Raw genomic sequence first — 23,739 nt, forward strand, 5'->3', positions numbered from 1 at the left:
AACATGCATGCTCGGAATCAAGGAACGAGCCGGAAGAGTTCGGTCTCGTAAACTACTGTTCATAGCTGCATTTGTGAAATAAATGACGTTTTGCACGATATTCAAATTTTTTGAGTTTCACCTGTAGTTATGCCAAACGTATTTTAAAAAGGCATTCGTTTTGTACGATCTGAAAATCGTAAATCAACGCTCACCAAGTGGCAAGCTTGGCAGCAAATTTCGATTTCGTTTTTGTCTTCGTCCTAAAACTAAAATGGCGTTTTAGTCCCATTTTAGTCTTTTGGCTAAAATGGCATTTTAGACATCTCAATTGTTTTAGTCATATTTTAGTCTATTAAAAATAAGTATTCTTTTACTGTTAAAAAAATAAGTATTCATTTTAGTCGACAAAATTAACACTGTACCAAACTTCTAACATGAAATTAGCATAAAGGAGCCCAAAGGGTGGCGCTTGGGAAATTAACTTCCTCTTTATACACTCGTAGTACGTACCGTATTTATCGCGGTATAACGTGCACCCCTAAAGTTGCCCCAGATCCTGTGGAAAAAAATTTTTTTTTTGTACTTACAGTTTTGGTGTCTTGCGCGGCGGCCTCGTCGGGTCCGGCGTTCGTCTGCGGCTTCGGGTGTCCTCTTCGTCGGGTCCGGCGTCCTTCTGCGGCTTCGGGTGTCCTCTTCGTCGGGTCCGGCGTCCTCGCATCAAGTTTTGAATACTGCGCCGACATATACAGAGTGCAGTACACTCGTGTATTGTCGGCAATGCTCGGCTACCCGCGCTGACGTCCTGGACGTGAGTGCGGAAGGAGCCGAGACTGCCCGACTATATCCGAATGTACTGCGCTCGGTATATGTCGGCGCAGTATTCAAAACTCGGTGTAGGAAAGCGGGCATCGGCGTATACCGCACACCCACGATTTTGCCCTGATTTTCAGGGCAAAAAAGTGCGTGGTATACGCCGATAAATACGGTAATTACGTCCGCGTTTGTCAAACGTCAATTTGCATACAGTTAGTATGCAAGACAAAATCCTGCACACGCTTTTTTGGCAAAAATCTGACTCTCAAATCGTCCTCAAACAAACCGTGTGTATAAGGCTTTAAGTTAGGCAGACTAAAGCAATATCTTAGCTTATATAGAAAACAAAAAAAATCATAATACTGAATTAATAAGTGTGCTAGGCTCATTGCAAATATTGATTCTCAAAACAAGGGTGCAGTAAAAGACATATTTAAAATCATGCTTGCAGTGTTTGCTGGATAGCAATATTAGAAGTACTAGTTATCTCTTTAATTATTTTTTTTTTTTTAATGCTTCTCTTTGAATTAGCAGTGCAAGAAGTGAGTTCACACACTATACATTTAATCACAAAATGCAAAGTATCAGCAATGTACAATGTAAAATAACACATGTCTACTTCTATACACCTAGAATTGTGTAAACCTCTGCACTTGTGGACAGATCCTCAGCAAGCTATTGGACGACACAACCTATGCTAGGGAACTTGCATAATAAAGAGGACAACCAATGTGCAGGATATTGTATAATGCAATGCTGCAGAAGTGCATCCTTAAAGCTGCACAAACAAACCTTTGATTAACAAACACGCTACATTTACAGTGTATAATGCAATGCATTTTAGCATGGCCCTTGGATAGTTGCATTTTAATTTTACATGAGTATGGGAGCTTGTGTGACACAGGCATTCTTCATACTGAAGAAAATGAGGGTCTTGCATGAATCTAAGCTTTATTTTGCACCTAACATTAATCATGGAAACTTAGTGATTATTAACAGAGGCAACTGTGGTCTTTCTACAGCGCAAGCTAAATGGCATATAACCACGATTAATCGCACAGTGCTTAATTTTTAGATCATTATTTAAAGCCACATGCTACTGTATAACTTGCACCACCGGATGTAACCTATTAAATGATAATTTCACCTTTCAGAACATGTTACGCCCAAAAATAAGGGTGCAACATGCTATGAATGCACCCTCCCCTCCGTGACAGCAGACAGGGATCTTCTCCTCCTCTCTGCTGCTACAATTCAAAAAAGACACAGGCCTGGTGTGTGTCTCATTCAAAGTCCTCTGTGAATGGAAAAACAACAAGGTCCGGCAGCCCTTGCTGCTGTTGGCTTGCAGTTTTTCAATGCACCACCACTGCGCAGTGAGCACTATGTTAGTTCATTGAGTCTTCCTGTCAGAATGTATCATCTTCCTCATACGAGGTATGAGCAAGTCAATACACAGACAGATCTGCAGGAGACAGGCTGATTGCTGGTGCAATGCTTTACAGGCTCCCAAAACAAAAAGTAATAAATGCTAAAAATGTTACCAAAAAAAAAAAAGTGCATTTATTATATTTTTTGGTCAAAAGGCAACCTTATCCTTTAATCTATAGTCTTCTGTATACTAGCCATAACAAAGTTTTTACCATAGCTTGTGTAACAGAGTGGCCAGACAATTTTACCTATGAATGAGAAAGATGGCTCCATGTTCAGTCTGACGACCTACAAATTATAAAAAGTTATGTTTTTTAATTCCCTTCAGTTTGGCCAATATTAGTTAAAGTGGTACTAAAAGGATTTTTTTTTTTTTTACCTAAATAAAAAAAGGTTTTAAACTTGCCTGCTCTGTGCAATATTATTGCACAGAGCAGCCCCTTACCTCCCCCCCCCCCCCCCAGCTCACCTCCTTTTCCGAGTATGCCCCCATAGGAAGTTGTGTGCTATGATGGTACACCTGCAAGCTCGCTCTTGAGCTGCATCTGAATAGACTCCCATAGCATGGCTTGGGTCCACCCCCACTCTCTTCCCACAGGATCTGATTGACTGCATTTAGATAAAAAAACAATTATGACTTTTAGAACCACCCAACCATTGCTAGCTATACACGATATTGCTTGGAAATATCAGGTCAGGTATGGCAGGTAAATATTTGACTGGCAGTATCTCCTTTAATACCAATAACGTTCCAAACATAAGAGAACCAACAGTGGGAGTGGATATGTTTGATTATTTTTTTACACTGGAAATAAAGAGCGGTTTGGTTCACTGATCACATCTGGGCAACATTTCACCTGCACTGGCATCAGTACAATATTTAGAGGAAAATCTCATAAAAACGCAATCAATGTCCAGAGAAGGATTACTATTTTCACCAATTGGCTCTGCTTTTCTGCAAATCCATATTAAAAAAATAAAAATCAGTCTAAACGGCTCTGTTCAAATTACCAGAAACGTGCAGAAATGTACAAGAAGCTAGTTTAATATGTTATGATCACACATGCTTTAAATTCTACTCAAGTCTGTATGGATACAGCCATTTAAGCAAAAGTCTGATTTGTTCCTTGAAATCGCCTCTTTATCATCGGTGACATAAATTGATTATCGCCAGGGTCCCCAGGTCTGCAGCATCGAGTTATCCAAGCAAGGGCACGAGATCATTGCCGAGTGCATACAAATAAAAAATATTACTTTCCTCACAATATTAAATACACTGAATGAAACACGCAGTGATGAAGGTTGTAGATCGAATTTCAAGGAGGCACCAAGGTAGGAAATCGCACAAAGCTTTCACATTTCATCATCAAGACCATAATCCTCTTCTGGAAAGTCCCCAACAACCACAAACTGCGGTTTGACAAAAGCGCCATACTTTGGAGCACATTCGAAGTAACGCTTTCCTTCAACTCTGGGAAAAAAAAAAAAAAAGATATATGATCAGACAGACTATTTAAATTATACAGTTAGGAATGTAGATCTTGTTGGCACAACTCTTCCCCTAAAGCCTCATACACACTAGTCGATTTTCCTTTTCCCATTCAACCCAACAGGGCTGAATGAAAACAAAAACCTGACAGGTCACAAGGAGCCACGGTACTAATTATGCAATGTTAGTACAGCGATCTCCCCTGCTGTTTCATTGTGTTCTGACTGGGGGACACCCCCCACCAGAACACCGGTCAGCACTCTTAGTCAGTGGAGCTGGCCTTTCAGTCATGACCCATTGACAGAAGCTGATCGAACGATAGACCGACTCCAGTACACAAAGGCCAAATGTTGGCCGGTTTCTATTGAACCGGCCAATGGCAGCCAACATTCAGCCCATGATTACTAGGCTTCAGGGTCTACCTGTTTGCCAAGCACTGCAGAACACTTAAACTATTAGTGGAGAGAGAATAGAAGGAGAGAGCCAGTGCCTGCTTATTATGGGGAAACAAGTGATTGGATGGGTTTTTAACCTGCATGATTGCTTTTTCTCTTAACAAAGACTGACCAGAAGCTGCATCGGGGAAAATCCACTGTCACTCAATCTGGTCAAAAAAGCAAGATAGGAACGATTCCAATATGTAGACTATTCACCGCAAGCCTCTGCCAAAATTCTAGTTGCTTAGTAGTTTCGGGTTTAAAACCTTAAAGCGGAGGTTCACCCTAAAACATCTATATACCATTACATACAGCATACTTCCGTCAGCTACAGTATGCTGTTTTTTTTTTTGCTGTACATACCGTTATATAGTTCTTTTTCTTTTCTCACTCCCGCGGGGAATAGGCGTTCCTATGAAGAGGCATAGATGATTGACGTGCGGAAAAGGCGCGTCACGCGTTCCGAAAATAGCCAAACTGGGACTGGGCTATATAGGGCGCCTGCACAGTCAGCTCTACACGGCTCCTAGTCTGTGCGCAGGCGCCGTATAGAGCCGAGTCCCAGTCCGGCTATTTTCAGAACGCATGACGCGCCTTATCCGCACGTCAATCATCTACACCTCTCCATAGGAACGCCTATTCCCCGTGGGAGTGAGAAAAGAAAAAGAACTATATAAAAACAGTATGTACAGTGAAAAAAAAAAAAAAAAAAACAAACACACACACACAGACACACAGACACACCTAAATTACCATTATTTTTTTTTTGCTGCAGGACCATCAGGAGTTCCAAGAGATGGTGGCATCAGCAAGGCAAAAATTTTACTTTACTACAAAGTAGTGTTGTCAATGACCTACTGGTGGTGCCCAGCATTGCAGTCTGCCAGTGTCAGGATTGGCTTTCACTATGACATACCCGACACTGGCAGACTCCAATGCTTACGTGGAGGATAAAAAGAAGGTGCAGTAGTTTATGTTTTTTTTTCTCTTTAACAGTCAGGAATAAAATTGAATAATACCCTTGCTATAGGTGTAGGCCATTTAAATACCTCCCAAAACCGGACTGGAATACTCCCAGGACATTGCCAAGTGAGGCCTAGTCATTACTGCTCACCTCTCATCACAGGAGTGAGCTTTATCTCCAATTCAAACCCCCTCTCTGCTTTCCCTCTACTCCAATTCAATAACTCTGAACTCAATGTTTAATAGCTCACTCCTAAGATGGTGGAGGTGAACAGTAACGACTAGGCCTCACTCAGCAACGTTCTGGAAGTATTCCAGTCAGGATTCATGAGGTATGTAAATGGCCTACACCTATAGCAAGAGGTTTATTCAACTTTAGTCAAAACTGTAGAGTTTTTTTGTTTTGTTTTTTTAATCTACAGACATCCCTTATCTGCATATGCAGTTTTTTTCATAAATGTTAACCAACTCTTTAAAGCAGTTGTATACCCGCTTGGTCATTTTTACTTACAGGTAAGCCTATAATAAAGGGATATGCCTGGAAATTGCTCTGCCACAGTGTTGCTATACAAAAAAAAAAAAAAATTATATATATATATATATATATATATATATATATATATATATATATATATATATATATATATATATTATAATTAAAAAAAAGGCGGGGGACCATAGCGCAATTCAATTTTTATTAAAATGAGTAGTAAAAACAAGCTAAATGGCCGCTTACTTTAAAAGTGCCTTTCCTCGGCACTGATGGCGATTGCTTGTATTACCAGGTGAGCTGTGAAGCTGCTGTCTCGCGCTGTGGTGGATCAGCGCGTGTTCCACCGCCTGGAGATACAGGACCTGGAAGTACAAATGTGACCGGGACGCGCCTCCACAGCGGCTTCACAAATCACCTGTGGCAGAGCAATTTCCAGGCATATTCCTTTGGACCCAACACAGATCACAGATCCCAACCATACAAAGCCCCACCTGACTTTTTTTTTTAATTAGCGAGGTCATGGTGGTCTGGTGAGTAGGATACTTACCCGTATTCACCGGGTGTTGTCCTTTAAAATTGTCTGGCAGTGGTGATGGCGTTAAAGACCAACGTTGCTTCACCAAATTTTATAGACTTTTTTGATATATACAAACATTTATCACCTTATTTGCTGTTTTTTATGCACTTTCTATTTGAATAACATTTTCAAGCATTGTATTTTTTACTTATGACTATGAATTATTAAAGCACTGTGCACTTTATTGGCTTATGCCATTTAAACAGTTTAGATTTAAAAAGCGCCCCTTGTAATATACACCCCACATAGTTAGCTACCCAGCACTTTGAGGGGAGCAGCTCTTACTTGGTATCCCTAGCACGGGGTTCTTTTTATTTGTCAAGCCTATAATAAAGGCTTACCTGTAGGTAAAAATGAAAATATCTCCTAAACCTGAGCGGTCTCTAGGTCCAGAGGATCAAAGGACTCCGGCTCACATGCGCAGCAGTGATGTAATCACGGCTTCAGCCCTTTTACAGCGCCTGAGACCACAAACCTGGAATAAAATGCAGAGGGAACATGTCAGCCCCCTCAGCGGTGACCAGGCGCACTGCAGAAGCTTTGTTCTAAGGCAAGTATTTCAAAATGTGCTAGTAGGCGATGCCTACTACCAAATTATGCCATTGTCTTGTGGGGGGGGGGGGGGGGGTGTTTCAGCGGTTTACTGCCACTTTAAGTTTGGGTTTGGAAATGTAAACATCTTTCTAGGTAATTTATGCTAGAGTTTGATTTTCACCCAACCTTTAGCAGAAATGTTTCTTACCTTCCATCATGCTTCCCCAAAGGTTCATCATATTTAACACCAACCCAGTGCCCAGGTTTAAAATCAGTTAGACCTAAAAAAGGAGACCAAATAAAAACAGGCATCAGAAAGGTGATGTGACCCAGTAATTCCCTGTATTGAATACAGCAACGGAGAGATGAAGCTTACACTATGGGTAATCCTCCAACAGAGTTAAAAAAAATAAAAAAAATATAAAAATAAAAAGTTACAGAATATTTCAAAACACTTACCTTTACCTTGGAATCCTAGAAACAGTTTACTCTGGTACCAGTCACATGGTCAGTACCAACACAGTGGTCACATGTTCTCTGCTAAAAGGAATATTAGAACTGAGGCATACCTACTGACTGGCATTTATAGGATCATTCCTTCCTGCTCCTTCAGTAAAAACCATGTGACAAATGCCTTGACAATGTTCATGTGACCAGCACTGGAGTAACAAATATTTATGTTTTAAAGACTCAACCAAGGGGCATGGAATGATTAAAATGGTTGTAAATACTTCTGTGTCACTTTTACCTATAGGCAAGCCTTATTCTAGACTTACCTATAGGAAGTGGAAATATCTCCTAAACGCGCACCGTTTAAGAGATATTTACCTTGTAGTGCGCAGATGATGTCATCAGCGCATGCGCTGTGAAGCCTGAAGGGTTTGTGCCAATATTGACTGGCATTTGGAACTGTTCATAATTTGCCTTACCTTGACTAAGACCCCTATTCCTGCTGAAGAAAAAGCATGCCACCACCATGCTTCACTGTGGTATGGTGTTCTTTTGGTGATGTTTTTGGACCAAATATATCTTTTGGAATGATGGCCAAAAATTTCAACTTCATCAGACCAGAACACATTTTCCCACGCGCTATTGGGAGACTTCTGATGCGTTTTTGCAAAATGTAGCTTGACTTGAATGTTTTTCTTTATAAGAAAAGGCTTCCGTCTTCCCACTCTACCCCATAGCCCAGACATATGAAGAATACGGGAGATTGTTGTCACATGTACCACACAGCCAGTACTTGCCAGATATTACAGTAGCTCTTTTAATGTTGCTGTAGGCCTCTTGGCAGCCTCCCTGACCAATTTTCTTTTGGTCTTTTCCATCAATTTTGGAGGGATTTCCAGTTCTTTGTAATGTCACTGTTGTGTCACATTTTCTCCACTTGATGACTGTCTTCACTGTATTCCATAGTATATCCAATGCCTTGAAAATTCTTTTGTACCCTTCTCCTGACTGATACCTTTTAACAACGAGATACCTCTGATGCTTTTTTGCAGACCATGGCTTTTTCTGTAGGATGAGACTAAAAATCTCAGGAAGACCTACGAAAATAGCTGAACTTTATTTTTGGTTAATCAGGGGCACTTTAAATGATGGCAGGTGTGTACTGACTCCTAGTTAACATCCGTTTGAATGCGATAGCTTAATTCTAAAAACACATCCATATCTCTAGTTATAAAAGGGTGTGCACACTTATGCAACCACATTTTTACTCAGTCATTTATACAGTGACAGTTTATTTATTTTTTTAGCACCGATCACTGTATTGGTGTCACTGGTCCCCAAAAAGTATCACCAAGACCCCTTTCACACTGGGGTGCTTTTCAGGCATTTTAATGCTAAAAATAGCACCTGAAAAGCACCTCTCATGCCACCGAAGTGTGAAAGCCTGAGTGCCTTCACACTGGGGTGATGTGTTTGCAGGAAAAAAAAAGGCCTGCAAACAGCATCTTTGGGGCAGCGGTGTATACACCGCTCCCAAAACGCCCTGCCCATTGATATGAATGGGCAGCGCTGCCGAAGCACCTGCAAAGCGATTTGGACGGTGCCACGACACGGGTGCCATTAACCCTTTCTTTGGCGGCTAGAATGCATCAAGGTGAAAAACCTTGAGACTTTACAACTCATTTAACCACTTGCTTACTGCCCCAGACTAATTTTCAGCTTTCGGCGCTGATGCACTTTGAATGACAATTGCAGTCATACAACACTGTACCCAAGTGACATTTTTATCATTTTTTTCCCCCAGAAATGGAGCTTTCTTTTGGTGGTATTTGATCACCTATTTGGCACTCGTCGGCACTGGCAGGTGGCACAGATTGCACGGTTTTACAGATGAGGCAGAATTGCCTCCATCCTCTTCGGGACCGATGTCCCTTGCACATAAGCCGGTGATCGGCTTTTTTTTTCTCCTCACGCTGTCAGCGCCGCCAGGGACTCAGATCCTGCAGTGCCAGTCGTGTCCCCCTGCTTAAGCCAGTACATGTCCGGACCCGTCTGAGGTTTGCTAGAGAGCATTTGGATGATCCAAAAGAGGATTGGGAGAATGTCATATGGTCAGATGAAACCAAAGTAGAACGGTTTGGTAGAAACACAGCTCATCATGGTTGGAGGAGAGAGAATGCCGAGTTGCAACCAAAGAACACCGTACCTACTGTGAAGCATGGGGGGATGGCAACATAATGCTTTGGGGCCGTTTCCCTGCAAAGGGAACAGGATCTATGTACATGAAAGAATGAATAGGGCCATGTATCGTGAGATTTTAAGTGCAAATCTCCTCCCATCAGCAAGGGCATTGAAGATAACACGTGGCTGGGTCTTTCAGCATGACAATTATCCCAAACACACTCCCCGGGCAATGAAGGAGTGGCTTTGTAAGAAGCATTTCAAAGTCCTGGAGCGCCTAGCCAGTCTCCAGATCTCAACCTCATCGAAAACCTTTGGAGAGAGTTGAAAGTCCATGTTGTCCAGCGACAGCCCCAAAACATCACTGCTCTAGAGGAGATCTGCATGGAGGAATGGGCCAACATACCAGCAATAGTGTGTGACAACCTTGTGAAGAGGTAAGTGAAGGAGGACTGCACTAAGGTAAAGGAAGCTATTTAGGGGGAAAAAAAAAATTGTACCTTTACAACCCCTTTAATTTGACCTTGCTATAGGAGCTATTTACAAACAGCAATACCAGCCAACAACAGGCTAATTGCATCTGATCATGTTTAGTGGTCATCCTGTTATAAATGTAGAAACTACAATACCGTATGTATAAATCAGCTTGAAATAAAACCTTCTTCAGTGCTAGGTGTGTGAACAGTTTTAGATTTTAACAGTTTCATGAGGGATATAAAATCAGTTTCCAGAAAAATCTCTGTGCCATCCCAAGGATGATTACTCACCAACATACAGAACTGTGCCCCGCTTATTAGGCTGTCCAACTGCCCGCACCTCACATCGAGACCCTACTTTAATTGATTCAGATGCCAGCCTCTCCTCCTCCAGCTTACGCTGCTGCTCTTCTGCTTTCTGAGCCGTCTCCTCCTCATTGAACTTCCCCATCTTATTCTTCTTTAGGAAGGAACGCACAGAGTCTATAGGGAATAGAGACATGATATTTGAAGAGCAATCCAGTGTATACTGTATATAGATAACAGATTTAGCAAACTAAGAACATACAATCATCATACACAAAAACCTAATAGTAGTACAAGGAGAAATGCTGCCTACCTAACCTAGAACTACAAGACTTCAGCTTTAACCAAAAACTTTAATTGATAATGACTTGTAATCCATCAAATGGTGCTGCATCAATGCCCTAATAGTCATCGCTCTTTAGAGATCTTGTCATTGGTACCAATGTTGCAAGCAACAGGATCGATCACTAGTGACAACTAGTTTAACCCTACAGCGTTGCTACTTTGAGAGATAAAATGTTGCACATTTACCACTGAGAGAGATCAGCAATGGAGTGAAAGCTTGGTTTAGCCAGAGAGGGAGTAATGCTGTCGCTACAGCATTGCCCTGTGGGAAAATGCAGCCTGCCTGACTTTCATATGCCTTGATCGGTGCTCCCCAGTCGTAGGTCCCTCAGACAACTTTGCACACTAGTAGAGGAAGAGTGGGGCAAGTCTGGGGTCCAGGGGACCTACGGCCGGCTGATACCCAGTCCCCAAAGTCTGGGAGATCAGGCGCAAAAAGGTGACTCGAGTATAAGCCGAGGAGGGCTTTTTTAGCACAAAAAAAAAGTGCTGAAAAACTCGGCCCATCCCCACATGCCAAGGTCCTAGGAGTACTCCTGGACTCTGAACTGTCCTTTAAGCCTCACGTTCAATCACTGTCCAAATCTTGCCGCCTCAACCTCCACAACATCTCCAAAATATGCCCCTTTCTTACCAATGACACCACAAAATTCCTAATTCACTCCCTGGTAATTTCTCGCCTCAATTACTGCAACTCCGTCCTCATCGGCTTACCTCTGCATACTCTATCCCCCCTTCAGTCCATCATGAATGCATCTGCCAGACTCATCCACCTTACCAACCGATCCGTCTCTGCTACTCCTCTCTGTCAATCCCTCCACTGGCTTCCGGTCACCCAACAAATTAAATTCAAACTACTGACAATTACCTACAAAGCCATCCACAACTCTGCCCCCAGCTACATCAATGACCTAGTCTCTAAATACCAAGCTAATCGTTCTCTTCGTTTTTCTCAAGACCTCCTGCTCTCTAGCTCTCTCAACACCTTCTCCCATGCTTGTCTCCAGGCCTTTTCCAGAGCCTCTCCAAGCCTATGGAACTCCTTACCCCAATCTGTCTATCTATCTTCTCCATTAGCTTTTAGAGGATCCCTGAAAATCCTCCTCTTCAGAGAAGCCCATCCTACCCACACCTAACTGTATTTTCATTTAAGTCCATCTGATCATCCCCCACAGCCAACTACCCTTTGTTCCACTTGACCCTCCCTTCTAGACTGTAAGCTCTAACGAGCAGGGCCCTCTGATCCCTCCTGTATTGTGACTGTACGGTCTTCCCTGATGTAAAGCGCTGCGCAAACTGTTAGCGAGATAGATAGATATCTATCTAATTTTGTGAGGGGGTTTAGCCCGTCAGCGGGTGTGTGTGACCCCCTGGACGGGTTCAGCACACAAAAACAATTAGGCACAGCAGACGATGGTAGGAGGAAAACAAAAAGGTGCGGATTTCATTTGAACTATATACAAAACAAATGTGACAGAAACAAAAGAAATACAAAAAAAGAGATTTTTAATACAGCTTACCTGTAAAATCTTTTTCTTGGAGTACATCACGGGACACAGAGCGGCATTCATTACTATATGGGTTATATGGAGTACCTTCAGGTGTAGACACTGGCAATCTCAAACAGGAAATGCCCCTCCCTATATAACCCCCTCCCATAGGAGGAGTACCTCAGTTTTGTAGCAAGCAGTATGCCTCCCAAAATGGTCCTCAAAAAAGAGGGGTGGGAGCTCTGTGTCCCGTGATGTACTCCAAGAAAAAGATTTTACAGGTAAGCTGTATTAAAAATCTCTTTTTCTTTATCGTACATCACGGGACACAGAGCGGCATTCATTACTATATGGGATGTCCCAAAGCAATGCTTACAATGAGGGGAGGGAGAACATCTCCAAGACAAAAGGATTTAATTTAGAGATATACTCAAATCATAATAAATCCAACTTAGTTGAGAAAAATAAAATTTTTAAATTTAACTCAAACAAGAGGAGCCCCCGGAATCCGAGGGTCTCAAACTGCAGCCTGCAGCACTGCCTGCCCGAAGGCATTATCAGTATTCCTTCTTACGTCCAACTTGTAGAATTTTGTAAACGTGTGGACAGAAGACCAGGTTGCCGCCTTGCAAACTTGAGCCATAGAGATCTGGTGGTGTGCTGCCCAGGAGGCGCCCATGGCTCTAGTAGAATGAGCCTTTAATGATACTGGAGGAGGCAACCCTTTCAAGCCGTAGGCCTGAGTGATTAATTGCTTAATCCACCTAGAAATGGTGGACTTTGCAGCTGCCTGCCCCTTCTTGGGCCCATCCGGTAGAATGAACAGCACATCTGTCTTCCGGATCTTCTTTGTAGCTTTAAGATAGGCCTTCATGGCCCTGACAATATCCAAGGTATGCAGCAACCCTTCCTTTCTGGAAGTAGGTTTAGGGAAGAAGGATGGTAATACCAAATCCTGGTTCAAATGAAAACTGGATATGACCTTCGGAAGGAAGGAAGGATGAGGGCGGAGAACGACCCTGTCCTTATGAAAAACAAGATATGGTTCCTTACAGGATAAGGCTGCCAGCTCCGAAACTCTTCTTGTGGAAACTATGGCAACCAAAAATACTAACTTCCTTGTCAGTAGAACCAAAGGAATATCAGCCAACGGCTCAAACGGTTGTTTCTGTAAACTTGACAGAACAAGATTTAAATCCCACGGACAAAGCGGGGATTTAACTGGAGGTCTAATACGTAAGACCCCTTGAAGGAAGGTCTTAACCAGCGAGTGGGTGGCCAGCGGCCGCTGAAACCACACTGACAGAGCAGAATCTGTCCTTTGATTGTGCTTAATGCCAATCCTTTATCCACTCCTAGCTGGAGAAAACTTAATACTCTATCGATGGTAAATTTGCGAGAAAGCCATCGCTTGGACTCACACCAGCCTACATAGGCCTTCCAGACCCTGTAATAAATCACCCTAGAGACCGGTTTCCTGGCTCTGATTAGGGTAGAGATTACTTTCTGAGACAGACCTCTACCCCTGAGAATCAGGGATTCAGCTTCCAGGCCATCAAATTTAGATGCCGTAAGGCAGGGTGGAGGATCGGACCTTGCGATAGCAGGTCTGGCCGTAGAGGAAGAGTCCACGGGTCTCCCACTACCATCCTTAAGATTAGTGAGTACCATGCTCTTCTGGGCCATGCTGGAGCTACCAGGATGACTGGTATGTGCTCCACCCGGATCCTGCGCAGCAGGCGGGGTAGTAACTGGAGCGGGGGAAACGCATAAAGAAGTTTGAACTGATGCCAAGGGCAAACCAACGCATCGGTTCCGCAGGCCATTGGATCCCTTGAACGGGATATGAACCTGTCTAGTTTCTTGTTGAGTCTCGATGCCATGATATCCACGTCCGGCACTCCCCATCTTTGGCAGAGTGCTTGAAAGACTTGTGGATGCAGAGACCATTCCCCCGGCCATAGAGTCTGGCGGCTTAAGAAGTCCGCCTGAAAGTTGTCCACTCCTGGAATGAATATTGCCGATATGCAGGGCACATGAGCCTCTGCCCATAGGAGAATCAAGCTCACCTCTCTTTGAGCGGCTTGACTCCTGGTTCCCCCTTGGTGATTTATGTATGCCACGGCCGTGGCATTGTCTGATTGAATTCTCACCGGGAACCCCTGCAATTTTGACGTCCAAGCCCTGAGGGCTAGTCGAGCAGCTCTGAGCTCCAAGATGTTGATGGGCAACTGCTTCTCTGGCTTTGCCCAAGTACCTTGGCGAGTGCAACCATCCAAAATTGCTCCCCAGCCCGTCAGGCTGGCGTCTGTGGTCACTATCTTCCAAGCCACTGGGCTGAAAGACTTCCCCTTCAGTAGATTCTGGGGGTCTAACCACCAACACAGACTTTGTCGGACTCTTGATGAGAGCGGCAACGGGATATCCAAGGCCTGTGGCCTTCTGCTCCATGCTGACAGGATGGCTGCCTGTAGGATGCGAGTGTGGCTCTGGGCGTATGGTACCGCCTCGAATGTGGCCACCATCTTGCCTAGTAACCTCATACATAGGCGAATAGTCGGTTCTTTCTTGCTTAGAACCAGTAGGATTAATTCCTTGATGGCTTTTACCTTCCTCAGAGGTAGGAACACTCCTTGTTGTTCTGTGTCTAATCTCATGCCGAGATATTCCAACTGCCTTGTGGGCTGGAAAGCTGACTTTTCTCGATTTAGGACCCAGCCGAACCTCTCGAGGTATTGGACCGTGAGGGCCACTGCTCGCTCCAAGCCGGGAGACGAGTGATCTATGACTAGGAGGTCGTCCAGGTATGCTAGGATCGTGACCCCTTGGATCCTTAGTTTGGCTAGGATTGGAGCTAGGACCTTCGTGAACACCCGGGGGGCCGTAGCCAACCCGAAGGGAAGCGCCACGAATTGGAAGTGACGCGAAGCCACCATGAAGCGTAAATATCTTTGATGTGGCTGATAAATTGGAACATGAAGGTAGGCATCCTTTATGTCTATGGACGCCATGAAGTCGTCCTTCTGGAGTGTGGCAGCTGCTGACCGCACGGATTCCATCCGAAATGAGCGGATCTTTAGATATGCATTTACCATCTTTAGGTCCAAAATTGGCCTGACATCTCCATTGGATTTTGGGATGATGAATAGGTTGGAGTAGAAACCCAGCCCCTGTTCCAGGACTGGTACCTCTACTATTACTTCCTGGGAAAGTAGATGATCTAATGCCGATCTTAATGCGGCTCCCTTTTCTGGATCGTTTGGAATCCTCGACTTCTGGAAATGAGGAGGAGGAAACCTTAGGAAATCTAATTTGTAGCCTGTGGCCACGGAAGACCGTACCCACTCGTCGGGAATGCTGGCTTCCCAAATCTCTGAAAAGAGTCGCAGCCTTCCCCCCACCTTCGTGGGTGGGGGCGCCCCTTCATAAGGTTGGCTTGGGGGCTGGTTTTGCTGGTTTGCGAAACCACTGCCTTTTGCCTCTAACAGCCTGTCCTTGTGATCTGCTGTTGAAGCCGAAGTTTGCTTTTGCAGGAGGCCGTCGATACTGCTTGGCATTAGAGGGCCCCTGCCCAGGGGAATACTGTCGTTTAAACGCAGGTCCCTGAACCTTCTTCCTGTCTTCTCCGAAGAGTCGTCCTCCATGGAAGGGGAACCCTACCAGGAGCTTCTTGCATGGGGGCTCAGCCTCCCAGCTTTTTAACCATAAGAGTCTTCTCATATGGATAAGGGATAACGATAAACGTGACGCTTGCTGGATAGAATCCTTGATTGCGTCTACCGTAAAACATATGGCCTTAGGGACATCCGAAAATTTTTCTGCCTGCTGGGCCGGAATAAGTTTAAGCATCTGCTTAAATTGATCCGATAATGCTTGAGCGACCCCAATCGCAGCCACAGCTGGCTGTACTACTGCCCCTGCAGTAGTGAAGGAGTTCTTAAGTAGTGCTTCCAAGCGCTTATCAACTGGATCCTTGAACACCTGTATGTTTTCTACAGGGCATGTTAACGATCTGTTAATACATGAGATGGCTGCGTCCACTGCAGGAGTAGCCCATCTTTTGGAAAATTTTTCTTCCATAGGATATAGGACAGAGAACCTTTTAGGTGGTAAGAAGATCTTATCTGGCTTGTTCCAATCTTGGAACAAAATTCCCTCTAATAGAGGATGGATCGGAAACACAGCATTGCTTTGAGGCGCCCTCAGTGAGCCCAAAGCTGAAACCGTTGATACCTGGAGATCTGGTACTGGCAAGTTGAATGCCCTATGGACCAAGTCTGACAAGACTGCCCCAGACTCCTCTGTATCCGGATCTTCGATCCCTGAACCTACTTGGTCCTTGTCCAAGAGGTCGTCCAATTCCCCTGAGGAAAGGACCTCCTCTTCTGAGGGTCCGCGCTCGGGCGACGGAGATCTATTCCGCTTACTGCCCCGCATAGCTGCGGCTATCATTTTTTCCCATGCTTTTCTGCATCTCTTTTAAAGAGGTGAGTAATACCTCCTCCGTGACCATCTTAGGGTTGGACTGACCCGCGTCAGCTCCAGCCCCAGATCCCGATGGCCCCAAGGCTCCCTGTAGGGAAAGCAGCGGCATATGTCTGAGACCTCAGACTCTCTGGGGGAATCCCCACCTCTTGTACCCTCTGACCCGGATGCCATGGTACAATACCGAGGTACACCTGCTACCTATTGGTATTTGGAACTATAAAAGTTAATTGCCCAAACACCTGTTTGGGGGATAAAAAATGCTTCCTCTCCCCTAGATGACTTTTTTTTTTTTTTTTTTTTTTTTCGTTTTTGTTTCAAATCCAGGAAAGAAAAAACATTCTGTCCCCCTGAGTAGTATTGCAAAGAAAAACTATGAGATGGAAAAGAAACAGCCTATTTCTAGGCTTGAAAAACAGTCCTCTGAAGACTGCAATATCCTTTCTGGCCACTGTGTGTCCTCGGCGCCCCGTGCTGCCGCTCTGGTCTTTCTCCTCAGTTCCAAAGTATTGAATGGAACAAACAAGAAAGGGCCGCCCCTTCCTTTAAGCCACTGACCCGCCCTTCCCCCCCAGCAATCTCAAACAGGAAATGCCCCTCCCGACAGGGGGAGGGGGGGGGATTTTGGGAGGAAGGGACCTCTCTGTTCCAGCAAACTGCAGCCTGCAGCCTGGAACCATGAGGAGGTCAGCGTTTTGCCTGCTTGCAGGCTCTGAGGAGGAAGACTGAATGGAGCATCGCCTGGAGGCCTGCAGGTAAGCAAAGCTCTCTGACACACACATATATTTTTATATAACACAGGCCCCACTCAATGCTTTTCCAACACTACAAGGGAGGTCACATCTTATGGGGAATAATACATAGAGAGCCATCCTATCTTTATGATATGTGACTAGTTTGCCAGATGCAGTGCATAACTTTAGGCATGTCCCCTGTGACCCCCCAGAAAAAAACCTGCTAAGAACCAAGTTCCGCAAGTTTTCCCCTCACTTACCTGCTCCATGCCGCAGGACTTTGCCAAGCAAGAGGCCCAATCTTCCCCCATCTCCGTGGGGATGTCTAGACCTTCAGGCCCTGGGTTCCTATGAAGGATCCACTGTCCTGGGCCCATATAGCACCCTGGCAACAGAAAACTTTAGGTACCCAAAGGTTTCTAAGTTCTGGGCCCAGGGTCCAGCTCTCTAAAAAGAAAAGCATTATGGGCTATACCCCAAGGGTTTGGGGTCCGGTTACTGACCACTTTAGCGCTGAGGCTTTTTTGGACAGAACCGGTAGCTCACCTAATCCCAAGGATGCGGAGGCAAGCTAAACCATGACTAACACCTAAGACACTGGCGTAAAAACTGAGGTACTCCTCCTATGGGAGGGGGTTATATAGGGAGGGGCATTTCCTGTTTGAGATTGCCAGTGTCTACACCTGAAGGTACTCCATATAACCCATATAGTAATGAATGCCGCTCTGTGTCCCGTGATGTACGATAAAGAAATAAATCCTGGTCACTTGACCGCTTACTAAACACATTGGTGTCCCTAACTAACGCCTGGGTACAGCCTAGTGCTGCCCCAGTCCCCAACTCCCTGCTGGTTAGAGTTTTGGTAATAGTAGCCACACAGGCTTTGTCTCACCGCACAAAGATCACTCCCCAGACTATTCACACAGGTCTGGTTCCAGGTTGGAGCAGATCTCTTAGGCCCCTTTCAGACGTCCGCTCCGCCTGTCCGTTAACGGACTTGTAATACATCCCTATGGGATCGTGTCCGTTAGCGGATGGAGCATCCGCTAGCGTCCGTCGGGATCCGGTTTTCGGACGGAAGAAAACCCTATTTTTCTTCCGTCCGGCGGAACGGATGCAGACGGAAAGACGGTCCGTCTGCATCCGGTTCCCCATAGGGCAGAGCGGAGCTGAGACAGGGCGGTCCCTGCACTGTGTGCGGGGACCGCCCTATGCTCCGACAGCTCAGCGGGGATCCCCGCTGAGCCGACGGAGAAACGGTCTGCTCCGTGTGAAAGAGCCCTTAGGATGCTGGGAGTTTTTGTAGAGGACCCAACGAGCCCACCTGATACAGTTGGGCTCATCAAGTCCTCCCAGCACTCCCCCTAGAAGTATAAACTGGCATAAAGCCTGAACCTAGGAGAAATATATACAGCATCTTGGATGCAACCAGGGGATTTAACCTGCCTACTGTCACACAAACAAAATATAATTATATATATATATATATATCTCAAAATTTCAAGTCCTGAGCTACTAGCCAGGCCTCAAGAGTTACTCGCCACCAGTTGCCCCACCTAATTCATACACTGCCCTGCGCCTAATTGCGCCTGTGAACACGCCCTCATAGATTATCTCATGGAATGACACTGTTAAATGTTTTATGCAGAATCAAGTTACAAAATTAAATATTACCAACAACAACAACTTTAACAAAATGGGACAGGGCACTGGGGGCAGACCAGAGGGACAGGGCACTGGGGGCAGACCAGAGGGACAGGGCACTAGAACTGGGTCTCTTGCCCATTCTCTTGCTGTCTCCTCTGCAACTCCCATCCATCTTCTCTCTCTCCCATTCATCATCAGGAGCCTGTGTGTGCGGCTCCACGCTTGCATGTCCCCACTTCCCCCTTTTATTCAGGCTGGCAGTGAGGAGAGGAGGTGCAGCACAGCGGGAAGGAGTACAATCCAGCGCTAAGATCCACACAACTGCACAGCCATTGACACCATAGCACAGCGCACACTGACAGCGCACAGCACACATTGAGACCAGTCTGTTCACAGTGCTCAGGCTGAACTGCTGGACACTTACATAGAGCACAAGGAGAAGAAAACTGCACAAACTGGAAGGCTGCCGCTGTCATGTCAGGGCAACTTTCAGTGAGCGCTGCACCGGAGTGGTAATTTTCGCAATCCTCCACCTCACTCATTACTTTCTGCTCTCCAGCTACATTGGTCGGGGCCCGGGGGAGGGGGGCAGGCTCAGAGAGGTCATACTGTTAGGTCCCATGGCTCAATGAGAATTGTAAGTAGAGCACCTGTGTAGTGCTCTGCCTGTGCGCGGCTCACCAGACTACTTTTCCCGAGCATGCACCTTTCCTCTTCGGCCGCCAATCTCATTGGGACTCTAAGTCTGATTGGAGGGAGATTGGTCATGTAGCCCTGTCATCACTCGCCCCCAGCTTAAATCCACTCGCCAAATGCTAGTAGGCGAGTGGAAATTTTGAGGGCTGTATGTATATATATATATATATATATATATATATGTATATATATATATATATATATATATATATATATATATATACACACACACACACACACACACACACACACACACACGTGTATGCTTATTATAGCCAAAACTACTAATTGATTAATTTCATAATCGATTAATCGGTCAGTAACATAATGAGGTTAACATTTTTTTAAATAATATCCCTTTATATTACAAAAAGATCAAATCGCTACTGTAAATATTACAGTCACTGTACCACAGTAAAAAATTAACCCCTTACAGTAGCGATTATTTGCTCTTTTTTTTTTTACTCATTTTAGTTTTTTTACCCCATTATGTTACTAAACATCTCAGCCGTGATTGGCTAGGTCACACCTCTGTTTTTTGGTGCTTTTTGCAGAAACACTACAGTTCATATACATAGTTTCCTATAGGACACGTTAACATCCATGCTTTTTTCAGCTGCTGCATATTTGTAGGTATGGCATGGGTTCAAAAAGGCTGCAGAAGATAGTAATAAAGGATGATTTTTTATTTATTTTTTTAACCCCTTTGGTGCTGGCTATACAAATGTGTGACCCCTCTGTGCCTGGTCCTTAGCATCGAGGGGCTGCATATTTGCGTGAATTGCCACCAATACACCTATGCCGAGAGCGTGCGCGCTCCCGGCACAGTTACCATCGCCTAACCGAAAGCTCCCAATCACTCAGTTTTCAGATCTCTAGACTGCCATGACAGCCAATCACGGCTGTCATGTGGTCTTAAGCATCACCTCCTGGCAGCATAAACCTCATAAAAGGGCAGAGAGGCGCCAGCACTATGATGTTACCGGAAATGGAAATTGTATATGATAGACTGTGCTTCAACAAACCAAAAATCATTCTGTTAGGACTTGCAACCATTTTATTTGAAGTCTTAAATAATTTAAGAGAGGAAACATAAAACGTCTAACCTGATCGCTTGTCATAGTCATCACTTGAAATTTCAAATTTCTCAACTCTGGACACATCTTCAAATTCCCCAACTTTAGCACCACTCTTATCGATTACCTGTAAAGAAATAATGGTTACTTACAACTGCATTTTTCCAATCATTGTATTCTTAAAGCTTTCAGTGAAGCCTCAGAAGCTCGAGCCGTTACTCACATGAATTCTGCAGCCATCATCCACAGGGTAAGAGCCTAGTAATGCATCATCCTGGTCCAGATTCTGGATAAACTCATTGTCGACACTGTATAACTTTAAGTCCATACAGGAGGCCGGAGACCCGACCACCAGCTCTAGTTTACACTGCAATGACAAGGACATTACACACCTATGAATTCGTTTTCAAGAGATACACCCAGAGTTTTAAAGAACACGCAAGCACATCATTTAATATTCCTGATGTGTCTGCTGTACCATGTACTTGTATGAAAAATATCCTGTTCCCTATGTATTGCTTCTTTGTGTGAAACCCCTGGTGATCCTGCCAGTCCCTCTGCTTTTTTAATATAAAAAAAACTGACCACACTAAGCACAAGGAGTACAGCATGGTCAGTTTTCTGAGCTGTGAATGCAGCCTGCACTCCTCCGATGATCAGGCGCGTGCTGATCTTCCCAGTACACAGGGAAGATGTGTGCTGCCGTTTCTAATCCCCAAGCTCCCTGTGCTCCTTATGCAGCTGAGAAATGAGAATGTGATCACTTAACCACTTCAATACCGGCCCATTGTAAAATGACGTCCACAGAGGACCTCTACCGATCCGGGTGGACGTCATATGACGTCCTGGGCTTTGCGGGTGGATATCTGAATGATGCCTGCAGCTAGAGGCATCATTCAGATATCCTTCTCTTCTGCCGGCGATTCTGTGCAACATAAGAACGATCATAGCGGCGGTTCCGCCGCTTGATCGTTCTTATAGGCGGCGGGAGGGGACATCTCCCCCCTCCCGCCGCCATCCGGTGCTTCTCCGGGCTCTCCCGTGCCATCGGGGGCCCGGAGAACGAATCGTCCGGCGCTGGCAGGAAGCATAGAGATGACTGGTGACCAGATGGTCACCAGTCATCTCTATGACCATCGGAGGATCCGGGCGCGATGTGATGACGTCACGCCCGGGTCCCCGTAAGTAAACAAAGCCGCGATTGCGGCTGCTAAGCAACTGTAATCATGAGATCGGTGAATTTTTTTTCACCAATTTCATGCTTTCAGGCCTGGAGGAGAGATGTGGGGTCTTATTGACCCCGCATTTCTCTCCATAAAGAGTACCTGTCACACACATTCCTATCACAAGGGATGTTTACATTCCTTGTAATAGGAATAAAAGTGACAATAAAAAAATATTTAAAAAAAATAAAATAAAAAAAAAATAAAGTGTAAACAAATAAATAAATATGTAAAAAAAAAAAAAAGAGAGAAATAAAAAAAAAAAATTTAACGCCCCTGTCCCCAGTAGCTTGCGCACAGAAGCGAACGTACACACAAGTCCCGCCGACATATGTAAACGCCGTTTAAACCACATATGTGAGGTATCGCCGCGTGCGTTAGAGTGCCAGCAACAATTCTAGCACTAGATCTCCTCTGTAAATCTAAACTGGTAACCTGTAAAAAATTTCAAAGCGTTGCCTATGGAGATTTTTAAGTACCGAAGTTTGGCGCCATTCCATGAGTGTGCGCAATTTTAAAGCGTGACATGTTCAGTATCTATTTACTCGGTGTAACATCATCTTTCATATTTTACAAAAAAATTGGGCTAACTTTACTGTTTTGTTATTTTTTTAATTCATGAAACTATTTTTTTTCCCAAAAAAAGGCGGTTGAAAAATTATTGCGCAAATACCGTGCAAGATAAAACGTTTCAATGACCGTCGTTTTATTCCCTAGGGCATGGGTGCTCAACCTGTGGCTCTCCAGCTGTTTCAGAACTACAATTCCCATGAGGCATTGCAAGCTACTGACTGTTAGAAGCATGACTCCCAAAGGCAGAGGCATGATGGGACTTGAAGTTCTGCAACAGCTGGAGAGCCACAGGTTGAGCACCCATGCCCTAGGGTGTCTGCTAAAAAAACATATATAATGTTTGGGGGTTCTGCATAATTTTCTAGCAAAAAAAAAAAAAAATTATGATTTGTACATGTAGGAGAGAAGTGCCAGAATAGGCCTGGTATGGATGTGTGTATAAAAGCCCTGTATGGAAGCGGTTAAAAAAGAAAAAAGGATTAAAAAAAAAAAAAGTTTATAACTGTATTACTGTATATTGATTTATTCACTCACATTGTATTTGCATGATTATGTACTGATGCGTTTGGGTTTTTGCGCAATTATATATATTTAATAATGGAGTATTTCATTCTTGGAGATACCAGCATACATATACCCATTTTTTATATATATTTATCACCTCCCCCCCCCCCACATAACATTTTATGGTATCGATTGCATTGTTGGTTGGGTGAGTGCAGAATAATTTAACTATGCCGTCAAGACTTGGCACCTGCCCACACTGCCAAAAGTACCAATACCTGGTTTAACGATTATGGTATCACTGCTCGATTGACCAGCAAACTTGCCTGACCTAAACCCCCATAGAGAATGTGGGGTATTGTCAAGAGGAAGGCGAGAGACCCAACAATGCAGATGAGCTGAAGATCACCATCAAAGCAACCTGGGCTTCAATAATACCTCAGCAGTGCCACAGGCCGATCTCCGCCATGCCGCATTGATGCAGTAATTCATGCAAAAGCCCCGACCAAGTATTAGTATAGTGCAGGGATAAGCAATTAGTGGAACCTCTAGCTGTTGCAGAACTACAAGTCCCATGAGGCATAGCAGGACTCTGACAGTCACATGCATGACACCCAGAGGGACTTGTTGTTTTACAACAGCTGGAGGTCAGCCAATTGCATATCCCTGGTATAGTGCATACTATACTGCAGGGTGGATATAAATCAAATAAATCATTAAAAAATAAAGTTTTATTTTAAATCCAAGCTCTGCAAGCTGAGATAACACGCACTGCATTGATGAATTTATACAATTTTACAGTAACCATGAGATAAAAAAAAAAAAATATTCCTT

The 23,739-nt window shown here is 44.4% G+C and overlaps 1 protein-coding gene across 1 annotated transcript in view; it reads right to left on the reverse strand.

Annotated features, from left to right (window-relative positions):
- Window positions 1-3,249: 3,249 nt before the first annotated feature.
- The window catches only part of TBCB (tubulin folding cofactor B), a 22,923-nt gene continuing 2,433 nt past the window's right edge, over window positions 3,250-23,739 (reverse strand). The window contains exons 2-6 of the mRNA XM_040323597.1: window positions 20,829-20,972; window positions 20,636-20,732; window positions 10,118-10,309; window positions 6,928-7,000; window positions 3,250-3,697 (exon numbers count right to left, since the gene is read on the reverse strand). Of these exons, the coding sequence (XP_040179531.1) occupies window positions 3,580-3,697; window positions 6,928-7,000; window positions 10,118-10,309; window positions 20,636-20,732; window positions 20,829-20,972 (624 nt within the window). The 3' untranslated portion in view covers window positions 3,250-3,579. The remainder of the gene's footprint in view (window positions 3,698-6,927; window positions 7,001-10,117; window positions 10,310-20,635; window positions 20,733-20,828; window positions 20,973-23,739) is intronic.

This window comes from Rana temporaria, chromosome 9, assembly GCF_905171775.1.
Source record: "Rana temporaria chromosome 9, aRanTem1.1, whole genome shotgun sequence".
In the NCBI taxonomy this organism is placed as follows: Eukaryota; Metazoa; Chordata; class Amphibia; order Anura; family Ranidae; genus Rana; species Rana temporaria.